Source organism: Engystomops pustulosus, chromosome 7, assembly GCF_040894005.1.
Source record: "Engystomops pustulosus chromosome 7, aEngPut4.maternal, whole genome shotgun sequence".
Lineage (NCBI taxonomy): Eukaryota > Metazoa > Chordata > Amphibia > Anura > Leptodactylidae > Engystomops > Engystomops pustulosus.
In genome coordinates this window covers 151,918,637-151,944,405 of record NC_092417.1, presented here as the reverse complement: position 1 = coordinate 151,944,405, position 25,769 = coordinate 151,918,637, and the positions used below count along the sequence as shown (strand labels likewise).

Genomic DNA, 25,769 nt, shown 5'->3' with positions numbered 1-25,769 from the left:
TAAGATGTTCCATGTGCATTTTAATAAACCAGTCATGAAATGGTTGGTACTTTCAGAAAACTTATTTTTTTTGCCTGATTACGTTTTAGGTTTAATAAATATTAGGCGTTAGTTGTGTCAATCCTAGTCCTTCCAGGCAGAGCATGGCTGAGAGTCATGTATTTCATCTTGTGGCCGTCAGGTTGTCCTGGGCATGTAGCATGGACATTATTGGCATCAGTAGGCACAGGCTAGCAGGTCTTGCAGTAAACGTTAGGTGTTAAGAGGCATCATTTCTTAAAAAGTCCCTTCATCCAAATTCCAATTTCTGCCCCTTGGTTGGCTCATCACGTCATTGTGTCTGACCGCCATGGACATGTTAGGAATTGTATCAGTAAAGGTAATAAATAATAGGCCATAGTTTCCACCTTCCCCTTCACTCCTTATTATTTTTCAGTCTGCTGTAAAAATACGAGAGGAGATATCATCCAGTAACCAGTCTATTCCTATAAGGAGGTTTTCTCCAGTCACTGCACTGCATCCTTGTATGCACCAATGATGTGTCTTTATGTTATCCAACTCCAATGCCTACAGGATAAAAATAGAGAGTAACAATAAGATTATTTCCCAAAATCACATCCCATATCAAAAAGTCCCAGTTATACACTTGTGTTTATGATAATGTTCATACACACATGATAAAAAGAGACTGTCAGAGACTTCCAAATTAGTATAAGTGCATCTTCATCCTCCATTATACAGCCCAGATATTGTCACTCTCCAGGCTTCATCCAACAATAGGGCACATGTAACAAACCTTTTGCTTGCCTTTTTCTTTAATTTTTGAGACTTTTCATGGTGCTTGTGCTCATTTGCGACTTTTTTTGCACCTAAGGCCCGTTCCACACTTGTGATGCTGAGTTCAGTTCCGGTTTGCAGCGTTCAGGCCGGGAGATCCGGGCAACACATGTTGCGAGTGTGATACTAGTTCATCGCATCACACTAGCAAGTGTGGAACGGGCCTAAGACAGTCTCCCTTTGGCAGTTGGCAAGGACTGATTTTCTGCTGTGTTCTCCGAGTTATCACCCAAAGCCAGATGTGAAAGTTGTGCCTTTTAAAAAAAAAGTCAAATTTTGGCGCAGCTCTATGGCTACCCCTGACCAGGCCTACAAATTAGCTTAGAAATAATTGCGATTGGATACTTTCTGCAACTTTTGTTGTGAAAAGCCGCAAATTCACTAAAGACCAAATACCAAATGTATCAATAAGGAAAAACTGCTAAGATACATCTGACCAGCAGAAAAGTCCCCAAAACAGACGAAGCCGACCTTACAATGTGCCCCATGTTTTGGGTTAATGGTTTAAAGAGGACCTGTCACCCCCCCCCCCCCCCCACAGAAATGTCGCTGCCGGCTCTTTGCAATACGGCTACAGAGGGGCTCATTCACAGCGCCCTCTGCGGGGGTATCGCAAAGAGCTGGCAGCGATTGCACAATATATGCGCTGCTGCCGGCTATTCTTACAGGTCCCCGCTGACAGGGGCATGGAGAGGGTGTGTCGGTCAGCCCCCTCATGAATACGGCCAACTGCCAGGGGACAGGATCCAACCTCTCATTTGGTAAGAGGTCGGATCAATTAAAACTAACTTTGCCAGCCTAAATGTAAAAAGAAAATGTCATTGCTAGAAAGGGGCTGGGGGAGGATTATGGGGGACATATTTGGTGGGGGGAGGGGTGACAGGGCCTCTTTAAAGTCCATTTGTGCAGAAATGTTTTACAAACACATTTTATACTTTGAAAACCCGTGAAGTGGTCTCCCAATAGTCTCCCGTTGCTGGACCTGCTTGAGCCAGGCACTAAGCCGAGTGGTTTCCGGAGAAATCATTTGCAGTAGAGTAAGTGACGTCTCAGAACCAGTCCTGCGGCCCCTGGCAGTGTTGAAGAATATGAAACCACAGAAAAGCTGGGACCAGGAGCCTTCACAGGGCAAATACAATTTTTTTTTGTTTCAGGAGGGTATTTCAGGATTAACAATTTTACATTATGAATTACTTATATGCAAATAAACCAGATGACTTGTATAATACTTATTAGTTAACTATAGATGTTCTGGGGGACTATACTCTACATAAGAAATCTTACCTCTCGGATGGCATCTTTGGACAGTGCACCAGGCAAATCTTGTTTATTGGCAAACACCAATAAAGTAGCTCCAGCCAACCTCTGAATAAGGAAAAAAAAAAAAAGACCTGATCACAACCGGTATCGTGACAGTATATGGCTAATATGAACCACTGCGACTCTTTTCTGCAGACAGTGAAGCCATATGGAATCTGAATTCTTCATAGCTTTTCTGCTATCTTTACCTTGTAATACTGCATGAATAGCAATGTATCCCGATACATCAGTTTTAGAATTTACCCCTTAGAAAACAGGGGCTTATATGTCAGAATATTTAGGGTAACTGCATATGCTCGCAGAATGGCTGCAGCATCTATAACATCTGTAATCTCACAGCCATTCCACAATTGGCTTGTTTCTGATAAGGATTATGCCGTGGTTGGAGAGACAGAGGTCAACTCAACCGCTGCATTCCAAAGGTACATTTCCACATTGGTATCTGCATTTTTTTTTTTTTTTAACTGCGAATGAGAAATTTCCATGACAGATTTTTTTCCCCACAATGTGTGTATCAGATTGTAATCAATCCCACACACAATTCACAATTCTAGTGCATTATGCTGCAGATTTGATGAAATCACACAAGGAAGAAATATCATCTTTCCACCAAAAGAGGTATAGGACAGATTTTCATTCACTGAAATTTCGGCAGCATTTAGACAACTGTAATGCATCCTTATTGTATCCATCATATTACATCCGCAAATCCTGTCCATCTTATATCATAAATGATATGATCTTCAATCATTACAAATCCCTAAAAGTCTGGTAGCTTGTGTTATCCGACAAAGATTCGAAACATTGCAGTTTTTTCATGCCAGTGTGAATAAAGATTTATCACCTTTTTCATCATATCGGATGCTGTGGCCTTTTCCTTTCTACATTGGACTTTGGATCCTACACACCAGGACCCAGCTGCATGCATCACCCAATTTAATAACTGGTAACTTTTTGGTTGCTGTTTCTTGTCTGCTTTTCCTTGTGTTATCCGACCCACGATCAGGACTTGTAGCTGTGATATGGCTCTTTGATATGAAAGTATTATTCCCGTTTGGTTGGGACCTTAACACGCAAGCGTATTGCAAGCCAAAACCAGAGACCAGGTACAAAGCTTCCAAAATACCTGATCTCTGTATAGTCTCTACTTATGGTTGTGGTGCTCAATAACTGATGCAAAAACCTGATGTGTGAATAAAACCTTAAATTGAGGTTTCACAAGATTTTCCAACTTTCACCATCAATCTTCAGCTACTATCTCAGGGAATAGAGGTGTTACATGCGGATTATTGCACTTGTGTGAACTCCAACAATCAATGATATGTAACCCTAGCTGAATGTGTAGGAAGGGACAAGACCGTGCACATTTTCTTACCTCTTCCAATAAAAGTCCAGCTAGTTCTTGCGCACAGTCTTGTAAACGTGCACGGTCTGCGCTGTCTACAACCCATATCAATCCATCTGTGCTCTCAAAGTAATTCCTCCAATACGATCGCAAGGATTTCTGGCCTCCAACATCCCACATGTTCAGTTTAAACCTATAGGAAAATACACATATAGCACAAGAATAAGTAATGAAAAAAGGAAGAACAAAAACACAAGAAAGAAAATTTACATGGGGACATGAAAAAATGTAACTGCAGCTGTCGTCAAAGTGGTCACATTGGGGCTTATTTACCAAGGTTCCCGCGGCCGCATTTTCGTCGTGTTTCCCGACTTTTCAAAGAAGGCGCCGGGATTGTGTCGCAATGGCGCCGGCTTTCATGCGACACAAATCAGGGGGCGGTCCCCTTGGATGATCCGATGGATTCGGACTACAAGCGGGATTTCACAATTCAATTTGTGTCACAAGTCATGCACTTACATACACCGGGAGGAAAATGGTGAACTCCAGCGGACCTGATCGGGGAAGCGACACATGTAGGAAATCCGGCGAACGATCTTCATGAATCGCGGCAGATGGCCATTCCGGCGGACATTCCAGATCGGGGATCGCGCAGGGACCGGGTAAGCAAATGTGCCCCATTATGTTGGCCCTTCCACGTACAGTGATTAAATCCACTGTGGGCGACTTTACAGCACAGTGTAACTGAATGTAATAATATAAGAGGTCACATAAGTAGTCCGAGGTCACATTGGTTTCATGGGAAAAAAAAATCTAAAATTACAACTGAATCACTATTATGGTACTTTACCCTCTGTGCTCCAGAGTTTTGATGTTGAATCCCAGAGTCGGTGAAATCGTGTTGATATCTTCACCGTTGAATTTCTTCAGGATCGTGGTTTTACCAGCATTATCTAGACCTCTAATATGGGGTTAAGGAAGAAGGATGGAAGGAATGCGGACTACGACTGTACACACGAGAAAAGTAATGACACAGATTAGCCCTTTTAATATTCTTTACTTTTTATATAAATCAGAAATCTGATCCATTTATAGGAAATGGCTGTAGCATTGCATCCATGCGTTTGACCTCTCCACATTTTTATCTTACTATTCGTGGCGACTTTTGTGAGCCCATCAGTCAACTGTTTTGGCGGGCAGAAATACATAGCATTGAGCCAGAAGCAGTTGGCTCTGTGTAATGGCCTTATTTCATGTTTATACTAATTACCTTCAGAAGCTACTCGGAGTGTGGAGTAGCCTCTGTGACCTCAGGGGCTTAGACTACTGCACTTCGGGACACGGCCCACGCTAGGTAAAGCCAGCAGAGGACAAGGAGCTTCTGCACACTCAAAGGTGGTATGGACATGCAGGGGGTGCTGGTCCTCCGGGGCTCCTCAGGTTTTGGAGTAGTCATAGCCCCAGAGTTCACAGAGGCTACTCCACACCCAGAGTAGCCTCTGCAATTAGTTAACATAAACGTGAAATAAAGTTTAAAAACAGATAGGATACATTTTATAAAATTAAAAAAAAAAAATGTATAGGGAAAGGGCATATTAGGGGAATCTACTGCCAGGAAATAGATGCCTGACAGTAAGTTTCCTTTAATGGTTTGTCCAAACCCTGATTTGTAAATAGGAACGAGGGACTTGTAGGATAATGTGGTAAGTAAAGTCAGCCAGTCTTTTTTATTTAAGACATTACAAATCCGCTGACAACTCTCCACCTATAAATCGACCATCTAATTCCATCATGATAAACCAGGGACTCTTACTCATAGGTCCAGGCACCGTGACTGTGGTAATCTTCTTATATTTGTTATCCATGGCCTCCTTCCTTCTAAAATCACCTTTAATAATTATGCTAATATGTCTGAAAAACTAGTGGGGTGGTTCCCAGAGCCCCTCTATGCTGCACATTCAGTTTGCAAGGAGCACTTCCCCCTCCCACTGTGTGCTGAACGGGAGTGCCAAGCAGGTGCAGAGGGGGAGAAGGAAACAGTGTAACAGCCTGTGAATCTGCAGCACGGGGGGTTCTGGGAATCGCCCCAGTAGCCTTTCTGGCTTATTAGCATAAAGTTGATCTTAGAAGGAAGGAGGCCATGGATAACAAATATAAGAAGTTTACCATAGTCACAGTGTCTGAATCTATGACTAAGTGCCCTGGTATATCCATGCTTGATTTTGATAATAGATTCCCTTTAAAGGGGATGACCCAGAATTTAAACCTATAAACAGGACAAGCAGAAAGTGTCTCATGGCAAGGGCTCTGACCCCAGTATGAATGGAGAAGAGATGTCAGAGGCGGACTGGTATTGATAGCTGAGCAGTGCAGGCTGCTTCTCTTCCCCAGTCCTGTAGAGATGAATAGAGCGATAGAGGGGAGGTTTATCAGAAGTGTCTGAGAGCAAAACTGTTCTAGTTCCCATGGAAACCAATCAGAGCTCAGCTTTCATTTTGCCACAGCAGCTTATAAAATGAAAGCTGAGCTCTGATTGGTTGTTTTGAGCAACTAGAACCGTTTTGACACTTGTGATAAATCTGTGTGACCTGTGCTCCGCGGAGCCCCCAGCTCTCACGATCAGGGCTCCCACCACTCACACATTTATCACCCGACACGTGAAGAGGGGATAGGGTGTCTCCTCCTCCTGATGCTGCACACATCTCCATTCATTTAGTAGTCACCCGCTCCCATAGGATACAGCATAAGCAGCCGGACCTCCCGCTCCTTCTGCTTCATCTTCTTCAGGATGGTCAGCAGCCCCATGTTGCCAAAAGATGGATATCCTGACAGTCGTGCGAGAAATAAAACCAACCAATCACATGCAGACCGACGAGCACGTGATCAACCGACCGCTCTACTTCCTAGACTGCGAGGACCAATCGGATAAGCCGTTATCATGGAGACGGAAAGTGTTTTTTTCTCTCAATAACTTTATGTGTAAAGAGACATTTCACTCTAGGTTCACCAAAGCTAAATTGTGCCGTGGCCATAGAATTTCTCTGTAGAATTGTATATAGTTCTGATAAATCTTATATATTTTTTCTCATATAAATTTAACTTGTTGTTTGCCAGGTCACTGGGAAGCCACTGTGGTGACTTACCTTATACCCTGCAGTGTTCTATGCTATTACCCACAGTGGCAGATAGTTGGTGACTGGCTCGGAGATATGGCATGACCTGAGTGCCTCAATAGTAATTAAAGCGTTCATGTTCAGATTTCAGGTTCGCCTGCGCAATCCAGATAGATTGACGTATTGGCGGCCGAACAGCCAATACGCCAAATTGATGGCTATGATTGGCCAGGGGTGTTCTGGTTCTGCCACCAATCCGGCAATATGTCCAGGTCGCGCAACCAAACCCCAACATTTGCCTCTACTCATAAGTTGCCATAACAAGAATGTGGCAATAAATCATCAAGTTTACTTGTATTTCAACCACCTTATTGTATTTGTGAGGCAAAGGCATCCACTTTCATAATATCAAATTAAAGGGATTTCGCCTATTTATATTAATGACTAATGATGATGTAGAATAGGTCATCAGTAGCAGGTCAGAGGTTGGAACTCAGTTCCCCCACAGACTAGCTGATCCTAATGGCATAATCAATACTTCCTAACTTTTAGGAGATGGAAGGGTTGAAAAAAAAACAGTTCCTATCTGTAAGTAGCTACCATATAGAATGATGGACATTAGCTGTTTTGTCCCCTCTCATGGCCTGCAGTCACACCCATAACATAATGCACCACTCACTTTTACCCCACAGCCCATAAAGTCAGTAAAATTTAACACCATTCCTTCTTCCCTTTTTATTTCACCAGAAGCGGCACTGGGTTGATGGTGGAGCAGGATGCTGATGGTTCAAAACTGTGTTCTGCTCCGAGGACACAGATGAAGTTGCCCGCACCCAGAACAGTTCTGCCAGAATTAAAGGTAAAGTGGCGTATAGACTGCATTAGAAAACGAATCACAGCAGGGCGCCTGGTGTTCTTACCTCTCCAATCTCATAATTCATAACTTTCATATCTGCATTGGTGGGGACCCTGATGACCCATCCTCATCAATATACTAAAAACCAGAAATGAGGAGAACGTCACAGTGATTACCCAGGGACCACACTGATTTGGGGGTGAGTGCTCTTTCGGTAACGTATATAAAAGTACATAGAGTGGTGATCCCCCTCATTCACTAGCACTCTGTTCACACAGTAGACTTTAGGATCCCTGTTTTTGTGACAGATAGGGGTCAAAGTGATCAAACAACCAGAAGTTATTTATCAGCTATAAATATAAAGCCCAGTTCACACTTGCGTTCTGACTTCCATTATTATCTTCCTTCACTAAGATGATAATAACAGAAGTCTAACGGATCCATTGAAATTTGTATTGATTTCAATAGACCTGAAAAAGACTTTGGCTTCGGTGAGTGTGTGTCTGTACCACTTCCGTTAGGAATCCATTAAAGGCAATATAAATAAATGGACATTTTAACCCATCCGTTTTATTGGTAGAAGATAATAATGGAGGTCCGCACACAGGTTTGAAATGGGCCTTACATGGATGATAACCCTTTAAAGGTGATGATGCAGTTTTTGTGGAGGGACGTTATATACCAATTACCTGGTAAAAATTGTGGGGTTGTCTGTTATGACATAAGTGTGTTATTGTTCCTCACCACAAGCGATGGGGCCAAGCGTGTAACTTAAAGAGGTGCAGAGGGTGCAGTCACTCCCGGACCTAGGAGCCTTAGAACACTCATAAAGTGTCTCTGAAAAGAATAGTATTATAAATAATACATTATCGTTTGGGGCCTGGTTCAGATTTTCCATCAAGGGCCAACATGTACAAGTTATGTCTCCGGCTGCGGAAACCCTAATATTTAGGGTAAGTGTGCGCTAAACCCTAAAGTGGTCAACCTATTACATCACTGGTTGTCCATGCAGCCATAGAATAAAGCTAGGGCTACTTGATGACTTAGCAAAAATAAAGGTTCATCTTTATTTTAAAGGCGTTGCCCCAAATTCTTTGTTATTCCATATCCACGGAATCGCCGGTTCATGAGTATGAATACCTCTTGACCAGGTGCTCCATCATTTAGTGAGAACAGGATCCGACACTTACGAACCACAGGGGTCTGTTCTCGTAATAGGTGGCGAACACCTCACATTGTTATAACCTATCCGTTATAAGGATGAAATCTGGCCCAAACTCTTTAAAGGGGTTGGTCACTTTACCATGTAATGTAATGTGTGTGTAAGTGACGAAGAGCAGGATATTAGGTAATTTACATACATACACACATATATACATACACTCACCGGCCACTTTATTAGGTACACCATGCTAGTAACGGGTTGGACCTCTTTTGCCTTCAGAACTGCCTCAATTCTTCGTGGCATAGATTGAACAAGGTGCTGGAAGCATTCCTCAGAGATTTTGGTCCATATTGACATGATGGCATCACACAGTTGCCGAAGATTTGTCGGCTGCACATCCATGATGTGAATCTCCCGTTCCACCACATCCCAAAGATGCTCTATTGGATTGAGATCTGGTGACTGTGGAGGCCATTTGAGTACAGTGACCTCATTGTCATGTTCAAGAAACCAGTCTGAGATGATTCCAGCTTTATGACATGGCGCATTATCCTGCTGAAAGTAGCCATCAGATGTTGGGTACATTGTGCTCATAAAGGGATGGACATGGTCAGCAACAATACTCAGGTAGGCTGATGCTCAATTGGTACCAAGGGGCCCAAAGAGTGCCAAGGAAATATTCCCCACACCATGACACCACCACCACCAGCCTGAACCGTTGATACAAGGCAGGATGGATCCATGCTTTCATGTTGTTGACGCCAAATTCTGACCCTACCATTCGAATGTCGCAGCAGAAATCGAGACTCATCAGACCAGGCAACGTTTTCCCAATCTTCTACTGTCCAACTTCAATGAGCTTGTGCAAATTGTAGCCTCAGTTTCCTGTTCTTAGCTGAAAGGAGTGGCACCCGGTGTGGTCTTCTGCTGCTGTAGCCCATCTGCCTCAAAGTTCGATGTACTGTGCGTTCAGAGATGCTCTTCTGCCTACCTTGGTTGTAATGGGTGGCGATTTGAGTCACTGTTGCCTTTCTATTAGCTCGAACCAGTCTGCCCATTCTCCTCTGACCTCTGGCATCAACAAGGCATTTCCGCCCACAGAACTGCCGCTCACTGGATGCTTTTTCTTTTTCGGAACATTCTCTGTAAACCCTAGAGATGGTTGTGCGTGAAAATCCCAGTAGATCAGCAGTTTCTGAAATACTCAGACCAGCCCTTCTGGCACCAACAACCATGCCACTTTCAAAGGCACTCAAATCACCTTTCTTCCCCATACTGATGCTCGGTTTGAACTGCAGGAGATTGTCTTGACCATGTCTACATGCCTAAATGCACTGAGTTGCCGCCATGTGATTGGCTGATTAGAAATTAAGTGTTAACGAGCAGTTGGACAGGTGTACCTAATAAAGTGGCCGGTGAGTGTATATTGTAAGTTCTCCACCACTTTCTTGATATATAAAGTGAAGTCTCCTGTCTTTTGCCTTATCAGCCAGAGATACTTGACCATAAAATGGCTGCAGATGGAGGGTCATGTGGTCTCTATCTGTCCATGAGCAATTACCCTGGCATGATGCTCCATCTGCTGCCATTTTATGGACAGGAATCTCTGGCTGATGAAGTAAAATACAAGAGGCTTCACTTCACATATCAAGAAAGCGGAGCATAACTATTAAAGGAAACCTACCATTTAGAATGGTAGGGGTAAGCTGTGAGTACCGAGCACCAGCTCAGGGTGAGCTGGTGCCGGTACTTACTTTCGTTAGTGTTATAAACCGCGGTATGTGTTTTAACACTTTTTAAACTTTAGAGCAGAAGACGCTTCGGCGCTGCGCGCGACCATGCGCGCGCAACATCTTCGCTATTTCCTATGGAGGCGCGCGCACGATCGTGCGCACGCAGCGCCGAAGCGTCTTCTGCTCTAAAGTTTAAAAAGTGTTAAAACCGCGATACCGCGGTTTATAACACTAACGAAAGTAAGTACCGGCACCAGCTCACCCTGAGCTGGTGCTCGGTACGTACAGCTTACCCCTGCCATTCTAAGTGGTAGGTTTCCTTTAAAAGGGGGCTGTATGAAAAGCCAAAAAAAAAACCTTGGAGGCTGGGAGGGGTCTGCTTTAAAAAAAATAAGCATTTAGTTATCTTTGTGGTCCCTCCTGGGGTCCCGCGCTGCTCCTGTTAACGACTAGGGGCACAAAACCTGTGATGCCTTTAGTTTCCAATGCGGGAGGAGTGAGTGTGACCTGCCACCTCGGCCGGAAGCTGAACGCATCGCAGAGATGACTACAGAGGGTGCCGGGAGGGACCGCAGAGTTCCTGGCCACCAAAGTGTTTTTTTTACGGTCTCAGACAACCCTTATGACAAATATATTGGTAAATTACCTAATATCCTGCCCCCCACACTTGCAAAAAACATAAGGTAAAGTGGCCAACCCCTTTAAGTAATGAAATTAGAGGTGGCCCTGTTGCGACACAATGTTCACAAGAAAGCCAAATCTTTTTGGAGAAGGTTGCATCATGTTTTCAACAATTTGCTGAGCCACCACATGACCCTATTTAATTTCATGACTAAAGATGAATGTACATATTTGTGATTGTGTGACTTATGTCATGACCATAGTTTCTGGGTAAGTGCTGACCCATGTATTTGATAGCATGGCCACCAGCGCCCCAGCCCATAGATGTGAAAGTGAAGGAGTGCAATGTGTGTAAGTGGAGAACTCCATTTAGGAACTTTATTTAGGTGAATTAGAAAGCGTCGAATAATTGAGTGTTACATGTTGAGGTAACTGAGCCTGAGCGGTTTCCCGCCCGCCGCCCGGTCACGTGACTCGGGGCCGCGCGCTGCCTGTAAGGTAAATAGAAGAATCAATGAGGCCGCACGGCGTCCATCAGCCGGGTACCGGCAGCCTGTGATTGGCTGAGCGTTGCTATAGAGATGCAGCGTTGCCGGCGTGTGACCAGGCTGCCCGGCCATCTTTTGTGTGTCGGATTGTGTGGAAGCGCTGAGGAGAAGAGGGAGCGGAGGAGCGGGTGAGTGATCCGAGGGGAGGGAATCTTCCCGTCACTGTGTGCCCCAAAATGAAGCCGTGTTTAGCGCGATGCCAGTGTGAACAGGAGACAAGCCGCCATGGCGTCATGATGAAACGTAGGAGACACAAAGGAGGCGGCGGAGCTGGCAGAGGGGGGGATCAGGGCTGGAGAATTACACCACAAAAACTTAGGATCGACACAAGGACGAGCGGCGCTAGAACAAAGGAGGGCGGGGAGCTGCCAGGTATGGATGGGAGGTGGGCACAGGGCAATGCCAGGACAGCATGGGGATGGCTGGGGCATGTTCACACCTAGTGCAAATGCCGCAAAAGAGCAGATGAGATGTACAACACATCATCAACATCACAATCGGGAATGTGCAAATGAGAAAGTCAAAAAGAAGAACTCCAGCGCTGTACTCATCAGTTGTAGGGGGGGGGGGGTCTTGTTATTTGCAACAATTTTAATGCTTTTTAATTTCTGTAAAAGAACATATGAATATCTATTCAGTGTTTTTGCTTTAACCCTTCCAGTTTTTTTTCCCCCATTTCTGTTTTTCTCCCTCTCCCCCCCCCCCCCCCCTCCTTCTTAGATTTTTCTGTTTACAAAGACATAAGGTGGGATGGTCAGCACTGTCTTGGGGCACCATTTAATATCCAGTGCCAGTGCCATGAGCTTTTTTTTTTTTTTTTTAACATCTTTCACAGTGAACTCCAAAGTTAAGCCTCCTGCACACATGTTTTTAGTCCGGGAGCATGTCTACAAACTACGGCTGACACATGGCCCCATTACATTCTTTGGGCATGGTGCAGCGCATGTACTACAAGGCACTGTGCATCAGCGCATAGTGATCGCCTGCACCATGAAGTTTAGGGGATGTCAAATTCCTGCCCATGCAATGGACCTTGTCGGGCAGATGGGCCCAAGCAACGACACAAGGCCCTTTACTTGGAGTGCGTCAAATGTGCATGTTTATGCGCATGAGGCCTACCCGCAACAAATGCTGCAGATATCTGCCCTGTAAGAAGAGGGCTCAGCTTGTGATCACTCTCTATACCACCTTGATGACTAACTGATGTGATTTTACGTTGACTGGTTACGAAAGGTTAAAAAAAGTAAATACAGGCGGTCCTTCTTAAGAACACCCGACTTACAGGCGACCCATAGTTACAAACGGACCTCTGGATGTTGGTAATTTACTGTACTTTAGCCTTAGGCTACAATAAACAGCTATAACAGTTATCACTGGTGTCTGTAATTAAGCTTTATTGTTAATCCTGGTTCTCATGACAATCCAACATTTTTAAAAACCAGTTGTTAGAGACCAAAAAATTCTGTCTGGGGTTCTAATTATAAAATATACAATTCCGACTTACATACAAATTCAGCATAAGAACAAACTTACAGAACATATCTTGTACGTAACCCTGGGACCGCTTGTAGCCGCTGCGGACGTAGTGTAAATCAGCTGATTTAGTTACTGCCCATTACTGTCATGACTGAACTGTGCAGGACTGGGGCGTCACAGTGTCTTTAACTGCCGCATTTACCCTGGGCCTGAAGAGGTTTTCCAGAAAAGGGGAAAACCACTTAAAAAATAATATGTATTTATCAGACCCTGTTCACACTGTCATCAAGTTTATTATGTTTCATTTCCATCATAGATAGACAGGTTCATCCATGAGACGGAGAACAATAGTATCTGAGGAGCTCTATTGACTTAAAGGGAACATGTCACCACATTATCACAAATACTGAACATTAATGGGGCTCTTTGGGAATCAAAATGCCGCCCTTCTTATACCTCAAATCCCCATTAAATTAGCCTTCGTTTTATGTTACCTGGCATCAGGGAGGTGCTTCCTGCTTGGCCAGTCCCTCCCATTTACTCCTCTCCATGTCTTATGCCTCCTCACTATTCAGCACTTCATGTCATGTGACCAGGGTGATCTTATCTAAGGTACTTTTCCCACTAAAATTAACAATTTCTACCTTATGTATCTGATCACATCAAATCACAGTAGCCTCCACGGACTTCTGGTTCTCCTCATCCTCCATGGAGGCTGCTGTGATTTCATGTGATCCGATATGTACAAGGGATTGATATGACAAATTTAAGGACCTTAGACGCCATCATTCTGGTCACATGACATGAATGTAACATGAGGGCACCGTGTAAAACAATTGACACAATATTTCCTATAAGTTAATACAGCTTTGTAGCGGAATATTGGCAGATGGTCTCTGAGTACTAGATCCATACAGCAGCGTGTCCTAGCAGTGAGACCTGTCAATCAGTAACAAGGAGGAAGGGCAGTGCCTGAGATTTGAAGAAACACAGAGCTGTCAGTCAAAATAAGGGGGCATGGTTCACTGGCAGCCTGGGAGAAACCCAAAATCATATCCAGGATAAGAGTCAAGTATACTAATTTGCATATCAGAAAACCGTCTGTAATTAAGGTACCACCGGTGGTTCAGTGTCTGAAATTGCCCAAAACAAATATACAGATCAATTTGGAACTGTAAACAACAGATCTATTCAGACATGTAGTTGGTTTAGGGTCCCAAATAGATTGACAGGTCACATTTAAAATTGGGGTATGTATTTTATATGGTATTTATGTAAATTACTGCCACATGGGGCACCATTTTTCATGTCAAAGTTGATGCAGTATTCCACGGAGGTTGTGAACAAAGCCTTAATTTCTCTAGTAGTACAAATGGCGGGTTGGTCTTCTTTTTCCTATGGTGCTGTTAGATCTAGTTCACACCTAAAAGTCCATTGAATCTAAATAATTTTAAATTTTGATGAACAAATAAGGAGGATCTCAATATTCCCACAGGATCCAAGGTGGCAAAAATCTTGTGATATGTTTAGGAATTTGGTTTGAAATAAAGTTAGAATACAGAAAATGTTATTGTTAATCTTGTCGGTTAAATTTATATATTTGTTTTCTTTGTTTCTAACTTAAAGGGGAGCAAAAGTATTGGTATATACCTGAACAGAACCCCAAGCCATGGTGAAGATTTTTGTGGGTGGTGTATCACCATCTGCTTCCCCCGAAGAACTAAAGAAGCTCTTTGAGAGGTACGGCCAGGTAAATGAGTGTGATATCCTCAAAAATTATGCCTTTGTTCATATGGAACGTGAGCAAGATGCCCATCGTGCCATTGGTGAGCTGCATAAGCAAGAATTTTATGGTTCTCATCTCACTGTGGAATATGCAACATCAAAGATACGGAACGCCACCAAAATATACGTGGGCAACGTGTCTAGCAGAGCTACGACGTCACAAGTAAAAGAGCTGTTTGAAAAGTTTGGCAAAGTGGTAGAGTGTGATATCGTCAAAAATTACGCTTTTGTACACATGGCCAAAGAGAGGGAAGCCATGGATGCCATCTTGCACCTTAATGACACTCCCCTGGAAGACCAGAAGATTTTCGTCACCCTGTCTAAGAGTAACAATGCTCCAAAGAACTCCAAACTGTCTTCTGCAACTGTGGTGGCAGCTTCATCTGCGGCCCCCCCTCCACCTCCCCCACCACCACCGGCTTATTATTTCCACCGGGGACGCATACCACCACCCCCAGCGACTTTTTCCCCATTCCCACCTCGTTCATGGTATGAGAGGGAGTACTATGAGAGGTACACATATGACTTCTACGACAGAAGCGGGCTCGGTGCTCGGGCTACATATGACAGAACCCTGACTCCAGCCGCCGTGGTGGCTGCAGCAGCTGCAACCCTGCCCACTGCCCCCGTAGCAGCCGCTCCTCCAGCACCAACATCAATCAATGCAACCTTGGCTCCTGCAGCATACAGGGACAGAAGTCCTGTAGGGAGAAGAACAGCAGCAGCCGCCGCAGTCATGGCACAATATACAGATCCATACGGTGCATCTCAAGCCTACAGCCAGAGCTACAGCCAAGCCTACGCATCTGCATTCTCCCAGTATAGTCTGGGAGCAGCAGGTTACAGTCCCGCCGAGTACTACGAGAAATATGCTAACGGGTATGCAGGCCAGTACAGCCAAACTTACTAAGCCACACCAATCCACCCCACACCTTCTTTTCCCAGTCTGCTTCTTCCTTTACCCCCAACAGAATGAGAGAAGTCTATAACCAATGGGATATTATCCTGTGTCTGCTCATAAGAAAGGGGCGCAGCAAGTGGGGAAATGGCTCATATAGTGTTTTAACGATAAATCAATTTTACTAGTTTCTGTACTCCACAGGTTAGAGAAACTAAAATAGTAGCATGTTTCTCCAGAATAAGGACCTATCAATTATCAAGCAGTAGTGACGTGTGTGTATATATATATATATATATATATATATATATATATATATATTTGTTGTGTGTCTTTGTATTAGGTATACAAGTTTAGGAAGGATTAGGAACCAGGGCACATGGGAAATGCTAATTAGGTATTACATATGATTTATTAAGCTTGGTATTAACAAGCCCCGAGGAACAGATGAGAGATTTGGTTCACGCAACCAGAGTTCCATATTTATAGAGTGCGCTGCTCATAAATAATGAGTCGGAGTCTAATATTTCAGATTGTATAGAGCTAATATTAGCACATTATAAATTTCGGGCTTATTTTTATATAAGACACAAGAATGTAAAAAAAAAGTAAAACACACATTTTGAGTCTTTGATATGTCTTAGCTACTTAAAGAGTAATGATGGAAAATTTCTAGTTATCCACAAATAGGAGGAATCAGATCCTATAATGACATATAGAGTATAGTAATCATCAGTATGGCATCAGGCCACAACATATGTAATATATGTGACATGAAAATAGTGAAGTTTTAGTCATCCAGGTCATGGTGTAGGAGTAGTAAGCCAACATCGACTGGACTGACAACCTATTTCCAAAGGCCTATGCTAGTTATAGAGCGGGGGCCTCCAATCTTATACCCTCCCAAAGTATACAGCCACTAGGTATCGAGTCCTCCACATTGGCAGACTTGGTTCATCTGTCTAATACCATGCTTCATTACAGAAACTGGGATGAATGAGGGCATGTTGTATACTACACACTGTGAGACATTTCAGTGAGCAACATTATACGGTAGCATTGTAATGCAATTCAATGGTTGAGCTCTGCCCCTGTAGGCAAAATTGCAGGATTATAAATCAACCCATTTTGTCTGGCTGTGGTATCCATTAGGGTAAATTCTGCAACTAGTACACAACATGTGAATATCCCCTGATATGACCCACCAACTTGCATCATTTAATTCTGCGTGAATTTAAAGGCGATACCTACCAATCCCCATTACAACCCCTTAAAAAGCTTATTGGACGTGTGTATACACCGCATTGTAAGCTGCAGGATGCCGTTCACTAGCCAAACTACAGTTTCCTGCCTTTTTTTCTTTACTACGGAACAATTTTCTAACCTGATTTATTCAGCAAAAATCAATAAAGGATTAACCATGTAAATACCTGATGATCTGGGTCTGTAACAATAAGAACCGCTCTTTATGACCCAACTGCAAAAAGACCCTTCATTTTTCTTTTTTTATGAAATAAGACTGACCCTTATTAATAGAATAGCTGAGAAGTCTCCCCTGATACTAAACAACACTTTAGTCTAGTGGATTTTGGGGTTATTACTGCTAAAAAAAAAAAAAAAAAAAGACTGTTACTTATTTTTCAGAATTGTAAAATATATATAAAAAAAATAGCCAAATAATATAAATGCACTGAAGCACTCGGCAGGGTAAAGTGGTCCTCAGTCAGTAGGCGAATACTTCATCCTGTGAGGAAGATACTTGAAACCCTCTAATCTCCATTAATTCCAATGTTATCTGATCTCCCTGTAGGTCATAGTAATGGATGAGAAGAGTCTTAGGCGGACAGTATAGAAACGACTTTCTGGGTCTTCATTGAGCGCATTGATCCAATTGATGTCGCATTTGTCTTCGTTGTAGGAATTCTTTCTTTTCTTAGCATGAGCTTCTTCTGGCTTTAGAATCTACAAACCATTTACATGTTTGATTGCGATTAGGTTGACGCTGCTTTTACACATATGTTTTTTGCTGCAGGACCTGCACTTCGGTTTTTAACCGTAATCTGCTTTACAATTTTGGTTTTGGCCTAAAAATTTACAATAAATTCCACCATTACCCATTAGGAGAAATCAATTTGGTAATACGGTAGTACTGTTTTTTTCCCAAAATTGGAATATCAATGATTCCATCAGCCTGAATAAGATATAGAGATATCATAGGTTATGTAATTTATACATATATTCTCTGGCAAAATCTTGGGGCCTGTTTTTCATGGAACTCATTATGGAGGTGCCTCAGTTGTTCCTCTTGGAAATCTACAAGTCACTATAAATCAATGTGGCATGTCGCTGCATACTAGGATGTGCATATACATTCTCAGAAGGAATAACAGAGGACTAAATTCCATGAGAAGATTCTTCAGATATTTACTTATATCAAAGTGAAAGCCTCCAGGTTCTCCGGGAATAATTCTAGGATTGCTACTAAATGTATTATAGATTATAAAGGGGTTTTACAGGAATTAAATTTAGTGTCCTATAGGCATCCAGTTACTGGCCAGACATGGGATTTATGGCTGCAGTTACAGCTTGCAGCCACTATATAGAACAGTGGTTAACCTGGGCCAAAAACACATGAATGTTGCAAGAGGTGGATCAGATATTAATGGCCACTTAAATTAATTCATGGACAACCCCTTTAAGTTCTTCATCCACATTAATAGTTCAGGAATAACTCTCATGATTTACAGAAATATTCCATTTTGGAGTCTGTCAGAGCCTAAGAGGCAGATGCACAGGACCATTAAAAATGCTGTGTGACTCCTGTTTGTTTTTACAGATGACACACAATTGCACTAAATGCAATACTTATTATTAGAGATGAGCAGACTGCATTTGCCTTTGGGTTCGGCCACACGACCTGGACATATTTACGAATTGGCGGGCAAACAGCCAATTCGTCAAATTGATGCCCCTAATAACTATCCATGGCTATTGCCCAGGGGCGTCCAATTCGGCGATATGTCCAGGTCGCGGGGCCGGACACAAATATTGGGTTTGCTCAGCTTCACTTATAATGGATTCAGGCAGATATCCGTTATTTTAAGGAAAGCAGTGTACGTCCTGATCAGAACCTTTTAGTGGATCACTGACAAAACTATATATTTTATGAGGATTCCTTAAAAGAAAACATTGTCAACCGATGCAAAACAAACGTTAGCTTCTGATTTTTGCAATGTTCATACGCTGGTAGCCTAAGGTTCCAGTTCTTTATTTATTTACGTCATAGACGGAAGAGGTTCCTGCCTTTTGTAAAATTCTGATGTGTCCTTACAAGTATTGAATTGACAAAACACTCTGAAGCTATAAAGCGGTTGTCCAACCCAAAAATTAAATAAAACACGAAGAATTTTCTAAAGTTCTAGAACAAGTCATGCAGATCATACCGATCTACTGCCGCATTGGGATCATCTTGGCTGGACAACCCCTTTAATTTGATTGTTTCTTTATCCGGAGGCCTCACTTACGCAGCTATAAGTGCAGTAGGTCTCTAGACATTAATGGTAGAAGCACATAGCACTCGCTACTTACTAAACAAGTTTCTGAATGTACAATCTACATACGGACAATTGTCGCTATAGTAGTCTATAAAGAGCATGCCAGCGGAGCGCACTATTTGCTCGCACAACAGTGTAAACTATAGTGGAACTATATTCCATTTTACAATGATATGACCTATTTTGATGCATCAGCACGACTTATTTCCTAGTTTGTGATATGTTCCAATCTACTGGTTGTTATAATATATAGATATCTAGTGTCGCATAAAATATGTACAAAGACGTGTAAGTCATATTAGCTTACTCAGAAACAAAACAAAAAAAAATATGATGATTTTATGTGTAGGAAACAGAATGCACATATATATTAAAGAATAACTATATAAAAATAGGGCAGATGTATTTATTAATGTCACTGTTTTGATGTGTTACATTGCCAGTTTTTTTCCGCTGAGTTGTTATATGAGTGAATAGATGTCTTCAGGGTAAAATTTCAGTCCAGATACAGGAATGCATTATTATTACTATGTAGTTTGTATAGTCCATGTGCTGCCATAAAACGCCAACCCCCCACTCCCTATTGTTTCATTTCAAGAGGCCGTTTGATAGGATACATTACCTAATGTCATGGCGGATGGACAGTAGTAAAGGAGACATCTTCTCTTATATTAGCCTGAAAAGCAGTATATAATTCATTGGTCATTCATCATGTTTTATTGCAGTGTAGGTCACCTGACAAAGCCTCACTAGTCTAGATATCATGTCTGTAAAAAAAAAACGGAACATATGCATTTCACGGACCAACCACAGTGAAGAGGATGGGACTCTGTGCATCATCCAATGTGCTGTGGTTGGTCTGTGAAATCCAACCAGCTCATGGTCCGTTTTTTCACACACTGACTACGACTGTAAAATGGACTTGCATGGCAGAATCTAGAAGTGATTGCTTAAAGTTGTAAAGAAGCAGAAAGTCTTTGGTAACTTTCTTCCACACCTGCTTGCAAGTTGTATCTGATATTGTAGCTCCATTCCTTACTCTAGAGCTGATCTACAATGCCACGCATGGTGCCCTATTTTCCTAATGTGGGTAAACTTTTTTTTTAAAAAGAAACCCGTCATCTCATTTATACTGTCAAAACTGAAAAGAAAGCATACGATTCTGAAAGGTTTCCTCATGGCTTTAGACCAGCGTAGCAATGATGAAAGGAGTTCCTGCTTCCCCACTGAACAGCAGAGCCAATGATTACAGTTTGGGAGTGCTGTTTTGCAGGGAAGCAGGGACTCCTTACATCGTATATATCACTATGATGCTCAGAGTCCCATGCTCTAGACTCTCTGAGAAGTCCAGGTGGCGCACAGTTTGTGATTCATGGACCAACTATGGCTGTGGGCGTAAAAAGAAGTGTAACCTGGTGAGATGAGTTACACCATCCTCACAGTATTGGGTATGACCGGTCATTCAGGCTGGGTGGTTAACCATGGATTTATCTCATTCGGGGCTTATTTAAAAAAAAAAAATAATAATAATTCTCTGTATTGAAGAACTCTGCTGCTTAGGGTTGGGGAAGCACAAACCTGAGGTTCAGTATAAAAGGGTTAAACTTTTGATATATTTCTTGTCCCCCAGATAGATAAAAACATGCTGATGTGTTGAGGTCGAACACTGAGACCCCCACAGTCATGAGAATGGGGGTCCTGTCACCTTAAAAGGTTAAGTATGTGCCCTGCTGCTCCTTTCTGAAGAAAAGTGTTGTAAATGGCCACAGCTGAAAGTCTCATGTACAGAGCATGGAGTGGTAGGTCCTTTAATTCAGGTGGGGAAACAAAACAGGACCCCTATTCTAGTGATAAGTTTGGGTCACTTGTTGGCTCATGTTAACTCCTATCCTAAGAATTAAAGATAACATAAAACTTTGGGCCGTTTAAGATATATATCGAAAAGGAGTTCATCCATGTTCACTTGTGTTTTGCAAAAAATCTGTTAAATTCTAGGCAGTATTAATGTATAATAATCAGAGCAGGTTGCCCCTATAGGCGATATTACTGATACTTCAATGTATACCCTGCATGCCCTATTTGTCTAACATCTTTTCTATGAAGTTATTGTCTCATTTGCAAAAATTTCCGGACTAACGGTTGCTTCCATCGTTGTTTGCCGAAAAAAAAAATAGTTTGCTTCCCCCCCTCCGTCTTTCCTCACCCTTATTTCTCCCTTGCCTTTCAACAACGGTTTTCCATATTTCACAAGACTCTGACGATAAAGATGCAATAAAACATAATTCGGAAGGACACCACACAGTGCTTTTCCTCTCCCGTGACGCTGCCTTGTATGAATATGACATTGCATCCGGTCTCTGTCGAACTTTCTGCACCGTTTCTCCTATAACTGGTTTTCCTCCCGTTCCTTTTTGCCTGTCAATGTGGAAAACAAAAGGCCATTCATTCTTACTCCAGAAATCGCATTGTCCAGTTCCCTACACAATGGTTGCCATTTATAACTAATCTTCTTCTACAAAATTATACTGGTAATAGTATGCCGTGTGCACAGCCCGGTGTATAACATACAAGAGCGGAGTGAAAATTACCCATTGTTACCAATCAGAATCCATCTTCTTATAAGAGTTGCAAGATAACAGAAGTGGTCTGATTGGTTGGCTGTGGTTTTCACTTCTAGTATATATTTTATACGTCAAATACAATCTAAATTTAGGTTAACCTCCACTAAAGGGGTTTTCTAGACTAATTTTTTTCTGTATTTTGGCATAAAATTTTTAAAAAGCAACCAAATGTAATTTAGGGGTATGGGAACTGGTTAGACACCCTTTTGAAGGAAAATTCCCTTCTGGACAACCCTTTAAGAAGGTTGAACAAAATGATATGATCCAAATTTATAGGTGTCAGTGTCATGAGAATTGGGATGTCCAGAAAATGGCTGCCTCCATCATGTGTATGGACAAGACTCGCTTCCAAATCTACCAATGTGTTCACACAGGGCACACGGTACTAGAGACTGTTAGAAACTGGGCCGGATCAACTTAAAATTAACACTTCTATTCTGAAAAACAAAAAAAAAAGATTTTTTACCTCAGAATAGTTTGGTATTTTTTCACTCTCACCCAGATTTTAGATAATATATACAGTACTGTATTTCCATCATAAATATCGGTAATGCAATATATATATATAAATGAAACGATGGGATTAAGAATGAATGGACCTTTATTGAATAACTTGGTCGTTGAATATCCTATGTTGAAGTTGAAGTGAAATGTGACAAATTGCTTTGTAATTAAATAGTTGAGTCGTGTACTGAACCGTGTTTGAGGATTCCGTGTCGCTCCTCACCCACACCCTTCCGCTCTTATTCCGCCTCGTCCACGCTTTCTCCGCTTGAAAAGATGGATGCAACAACCTACACCTTTGTCTTCTTTTGCAGACAAATCTCGAAACTTTTAAACCCCTTTGTCCCCCAAAAAATCATGGTTGAATGCGTGAAATAGACAGCAGATAAAGTTGGGTTCTAACAAGAGGGGGAAAGAGAGTTTGTGGGAGTCGCTGAAAGGTGAGTAAACAGGCCACTAAATCATTGAATTATCTGTATGATTGTATTATCACAGGTACAATGAATTGTATGACTATACCTTACAACAAAATCATCACTAATGGCTTTGCCATGCTGCCAGCTGTAAGGCCACATTCACACCCTGCGTTTAGAATTGCGTTTAGAAACACTATTCATGCAGAGTGAGGAGCTTGTTGTGATCGCAGATGTGTTTGGACCCTTTCATTCAGGAACAAGTAACATGTGTTTTGCATTTACAGATGTGTTTTAGTCCCTTCTTACCCTGAGGTTCCTGAATTGAGTTTCTAAACGCAATTCACACGGTGTGCGAACATGGCCTCTGGCCAGCTGCACTCCTCCATTACACTACAACTATAATAGTATAAAACATTTTTTACATTTTATATACAACTTGTGATGCAGATTTTGTTCAATCATGGCCTGTCTAGATTTTGCACCGGATTTGAACGTCAGAAAAAACCTCACCAAATTTTGGCAGTTTCCTTTTTGATATGGATCTTTATGTAGTTTCATCACATTCACATTATGTGCAGCTGGCCTAACAGTCACACTAGGTAGATTTGTTGTAGAAATATCCGTGGCTGAAAATCTGGATAAATGGTCCGGGAAGGCTGCCTTGCAGGCATGTAGAGACTTGCAGCCACTTATGCACCACTGGGGGATTCTGGGAAATATGCAAATATGTTCTCCAGAATGGGACAAGGAAAACAATGCCTCTTGACTATCTTGCAATGCAGCCCCCTTAAAAATTTTGCAGGAGGACTGGGGTGGACATTGAAGGGAACACTGTCTGGTCCCTCAGACAGTGACATGGCAGCTCCTCTCCAGCAACTTCCTGTCGGCCTGGCGGTTCCACATATCTCCTGATACAGCGCTGGGATATAGGGACGTTGGGTCCCTATAGGGTAGGGTAGCTGGAAGTTGCCGGAGCAGAGATGCTTTGCCCCTGTTTGTTTACAACAGACCGCGGTGTGGGACACTGGAAGTAAAGGTTTATTTTTTAGTAGGCCCCCTTACTAAATTTTTCTAATAGTCGACCAACATCAAGCAAGACTTTTTTGGAAAGTAGATAAATGGTACAGCCACAGATATGTCTCCAATAAGTCTATATCCTGGTGATACTACATAAAACATAATTGTTTACAGTGCGGTGACAGATTTCACTTGGCACATTAGCGGTGTTGGTATGATGCATCATATGAAGCACATTATAGCACATTAATGTGTCCAAAGAAAACAGTAGATAGTGCTTGGTCATGGATGAAGTTTTTATCCAGGACTACACCTACTGTAAAGGCTCAGAGGTTTAGGCCATCAGCCTGAAGGGCTTTACATTATAGTAGACCATAAACCGCAATAGCTAAGATGACCTTGGTCATCATGCAATCAGTGTACTAGGGCTCTATACAACACGATGCGTTGCGTTGCGTTTTTGACCCATTCCACTGGCTTCAGCCTTGATCGCATGCTGAGGTTACATTGTGTTTCCACTGCTTCTGCTAAAACGCAATGTAACCTTCGCATGTAATCAAGGCTGAAGCGTGAAAAACGCACGCGACGCAACGCATCGTGTGAATGCGCCTTGAGGGTGCGTCCACACGTTCAGTTTTTAAGATGCTGTTTTTGAAGCCAAAAGCAGGTGTGGATGATAAGGGGGGGGGGGGGGACTTTTCATTGAAATTGCTGCTTCTCCTCTATTTTCACTCCTGGTTTGGGCATCAAAAAACTACAGCTGAAAAACTGAACATGTGGACGCACCCTTAGGCCTTGTTCACATTTGTGTTGGGTGTTTCCATCATTTTCTTCATGTGAGGAGAATGTAAAGGAAACTAAGAATGGAAAGTCTCCATTCCCTATTGACTTCAGCATATGGAAGGTTGCCTTCCGGCACAATTTTGTTATGATGGCTGGAAAAAAAGACGCTGACTGCTGCGCTATTTCATAACAGAAGGGGGAAAGGAATCTGCTGATCGGTGGTGTGAACTGAGCCTTAGAAATCTATAAGCCCTTATGGTACCTCCCATATTTCACATTTAACATGATCATTAGAGTCAAAGGAGACAATCTTTACATAAAACATAACCACAGAAACCCCTCAGTGTTGGAGTTCACAAAGAACTTCCGGTCACTATGGTTTTCCATCACAACCAGAAGAAGCTCTGGTGCCCTACTCGCTCTTACACATAACAAGTGGGTTTTTATGTCTGACCCATAGACATCAATGAGAGGTGAATACAGGCCTCCTGTTGATATCTTTGTGCACTGAATACAGATCAGACCCTCTACAGCGGCCAAAATTCCTTTCATTATGTAAGAAGGGGAATGAGCCACCAGAAATGTTATAGTAAGAAAGGGCAAGAACAACCTATAGGGGTAAAGCTGCATGGTGTCACATGGCTGTGCATGCTATACTTCAGTATATACACTACTAGGGCCTCACCTTACATACATATCTAAATTATCATTTTATTACAAATTATCATCACAATTCCCCAAATGATGCGACCGGTTGCGTCATGGACCCACCATCTATTCATACCCTACGGATAAGTCTTCTTTCAGTCAGAATAAAGACCCATTGTAGCCTTTACATTACTGGTACAGGCAGTCCCCGGGTTACATACAAGATAGGGTCCGTAGGTCTGTTCTTAAGTTGAATTTGTATGTAAGTCGAAACTGTATATTTTATAATGGTAGATCCAGACAAAAAATTTTTTTGCCCCAGTGACAATTGGAGTTTCAAAATTTTTTGCTGTAATGGGACCAAGGATTATTAATAAAACTTAATTACAGACACCTTACAGCTGATTATTGCAGTCTGGGACTAAAGTAGAGCATTCAGAAAGCTTCATCAGAGGTCAGAGGGGTCTGTCTGTAAGTCGGGTGTCCTTAAGTAGGGGACCACCTGTATAACATACCAAATCCCCACAAT

At 42.4% G+C, this 25,769-nt stretch overlaps 3 protein-coding genes across 3 annotated transcripts in view; 2 read left to right on the top strand and 1 right to left on the bottom strand.

Moving 5' to 3' along the window:
* Positions 1 to 6,423, bottom strand: ARL2 (ARF like GTPase 2). Its single transcript, XM_072118302.1, has 5 exons — positions 6,243 to 6,423; positions 4,353 to 4,463; positions 3,533 to 3,695; positions 2,122 to 2,202; positions 1 to 567 (listed from the first exon to the last, which is right to left on the bottom strand). The coding sequence occupies exons 1-5, from the start codon at positions 6,305 to 6,307 to the stop codon at positions 433 to 435; spliced, it is 555 nt and encodes a 184-aa protein (XP_071974403.1). The 5' UTR covers positions 6,308 to 6,423; the 3' UTR covers positions 1 to 432.
* A 5,064-nt stretch (positions 6,424 to 11,487) lies between these two features.
* LOC140071058 (uncharacterized) lies at positions 11,488 to 22,568 on the top strand. The gene is made up of 2 exons (XM_072118301.1): positions 11,488 to 11,666; positions 14,641 to 22,568. Exon 2 carries the CDS (start codon positions 14,684 to 14,686, stop codon positions 15,707 to 15,709), a length of 1,026 nt encoding a protein of 341 aa, XP_071974402.1. The 5' UTR covers positions 11,488 to 11,666; positions 14,641 to 14,683; the 3' UTR covers positions 15,710 to 22,568.
* Positions 22,569 to 22,752: 184 nt separating this feature from the next.
* Positions 22,753 to 25,769, top strand: part of BATF2 (basic leucine zipper ATF-like transcription factor 2) — a gene marked incomplete at its 5' end in the record, with an annotated part of 46,942 nt that continues 43,925 nt past the window's right edge. The window contains one exon of the mRNA XM_072116604.1: positions 22,753 to 22,816. Coding sequence (XP_071972705.1) covers positions 22,753 to 22,816 — 64 coding nt within the window. The remainder of the gene's footprint in view (positions 22,817 to 25,769) is intronic.

What these genes read in the sequence shown, in the direction of transcription:
- ARL2 (XM_072118302.1), bottom strand. Translation starts at nt 6,307, where the DNA reads ATGGGGCTGCTGACCATCCTGAAGAAGATGAAGCAGAAGGAGCGGGAG. An exon ending in AAAACTCTGGAGCACAGAGG is followed by an intron (nt 3,696 to 4,352) that starts GTAAAGTACCAT and finishes ATTTTCCTATAG; the next exon opens with GTTTAAACTGAACATGTGGG. An exon ending in CTGGACTTTTATTGGAAGAG is followed by an intron (nt 2,203 to 3,532) that starts GTAAGAAAATGT and finishes TTCCTTATTCAG; the next exon opens with AGGTTGGCTGGAGCTACTTT.
- LOC140071058 (XM_072118301.1), top strand. Translation starts at nt 14,684, where the DNA reads ATGGTGAAGATTTTTGTGGGTGGTGTATCACCATCTGCTTCCCCCGAA.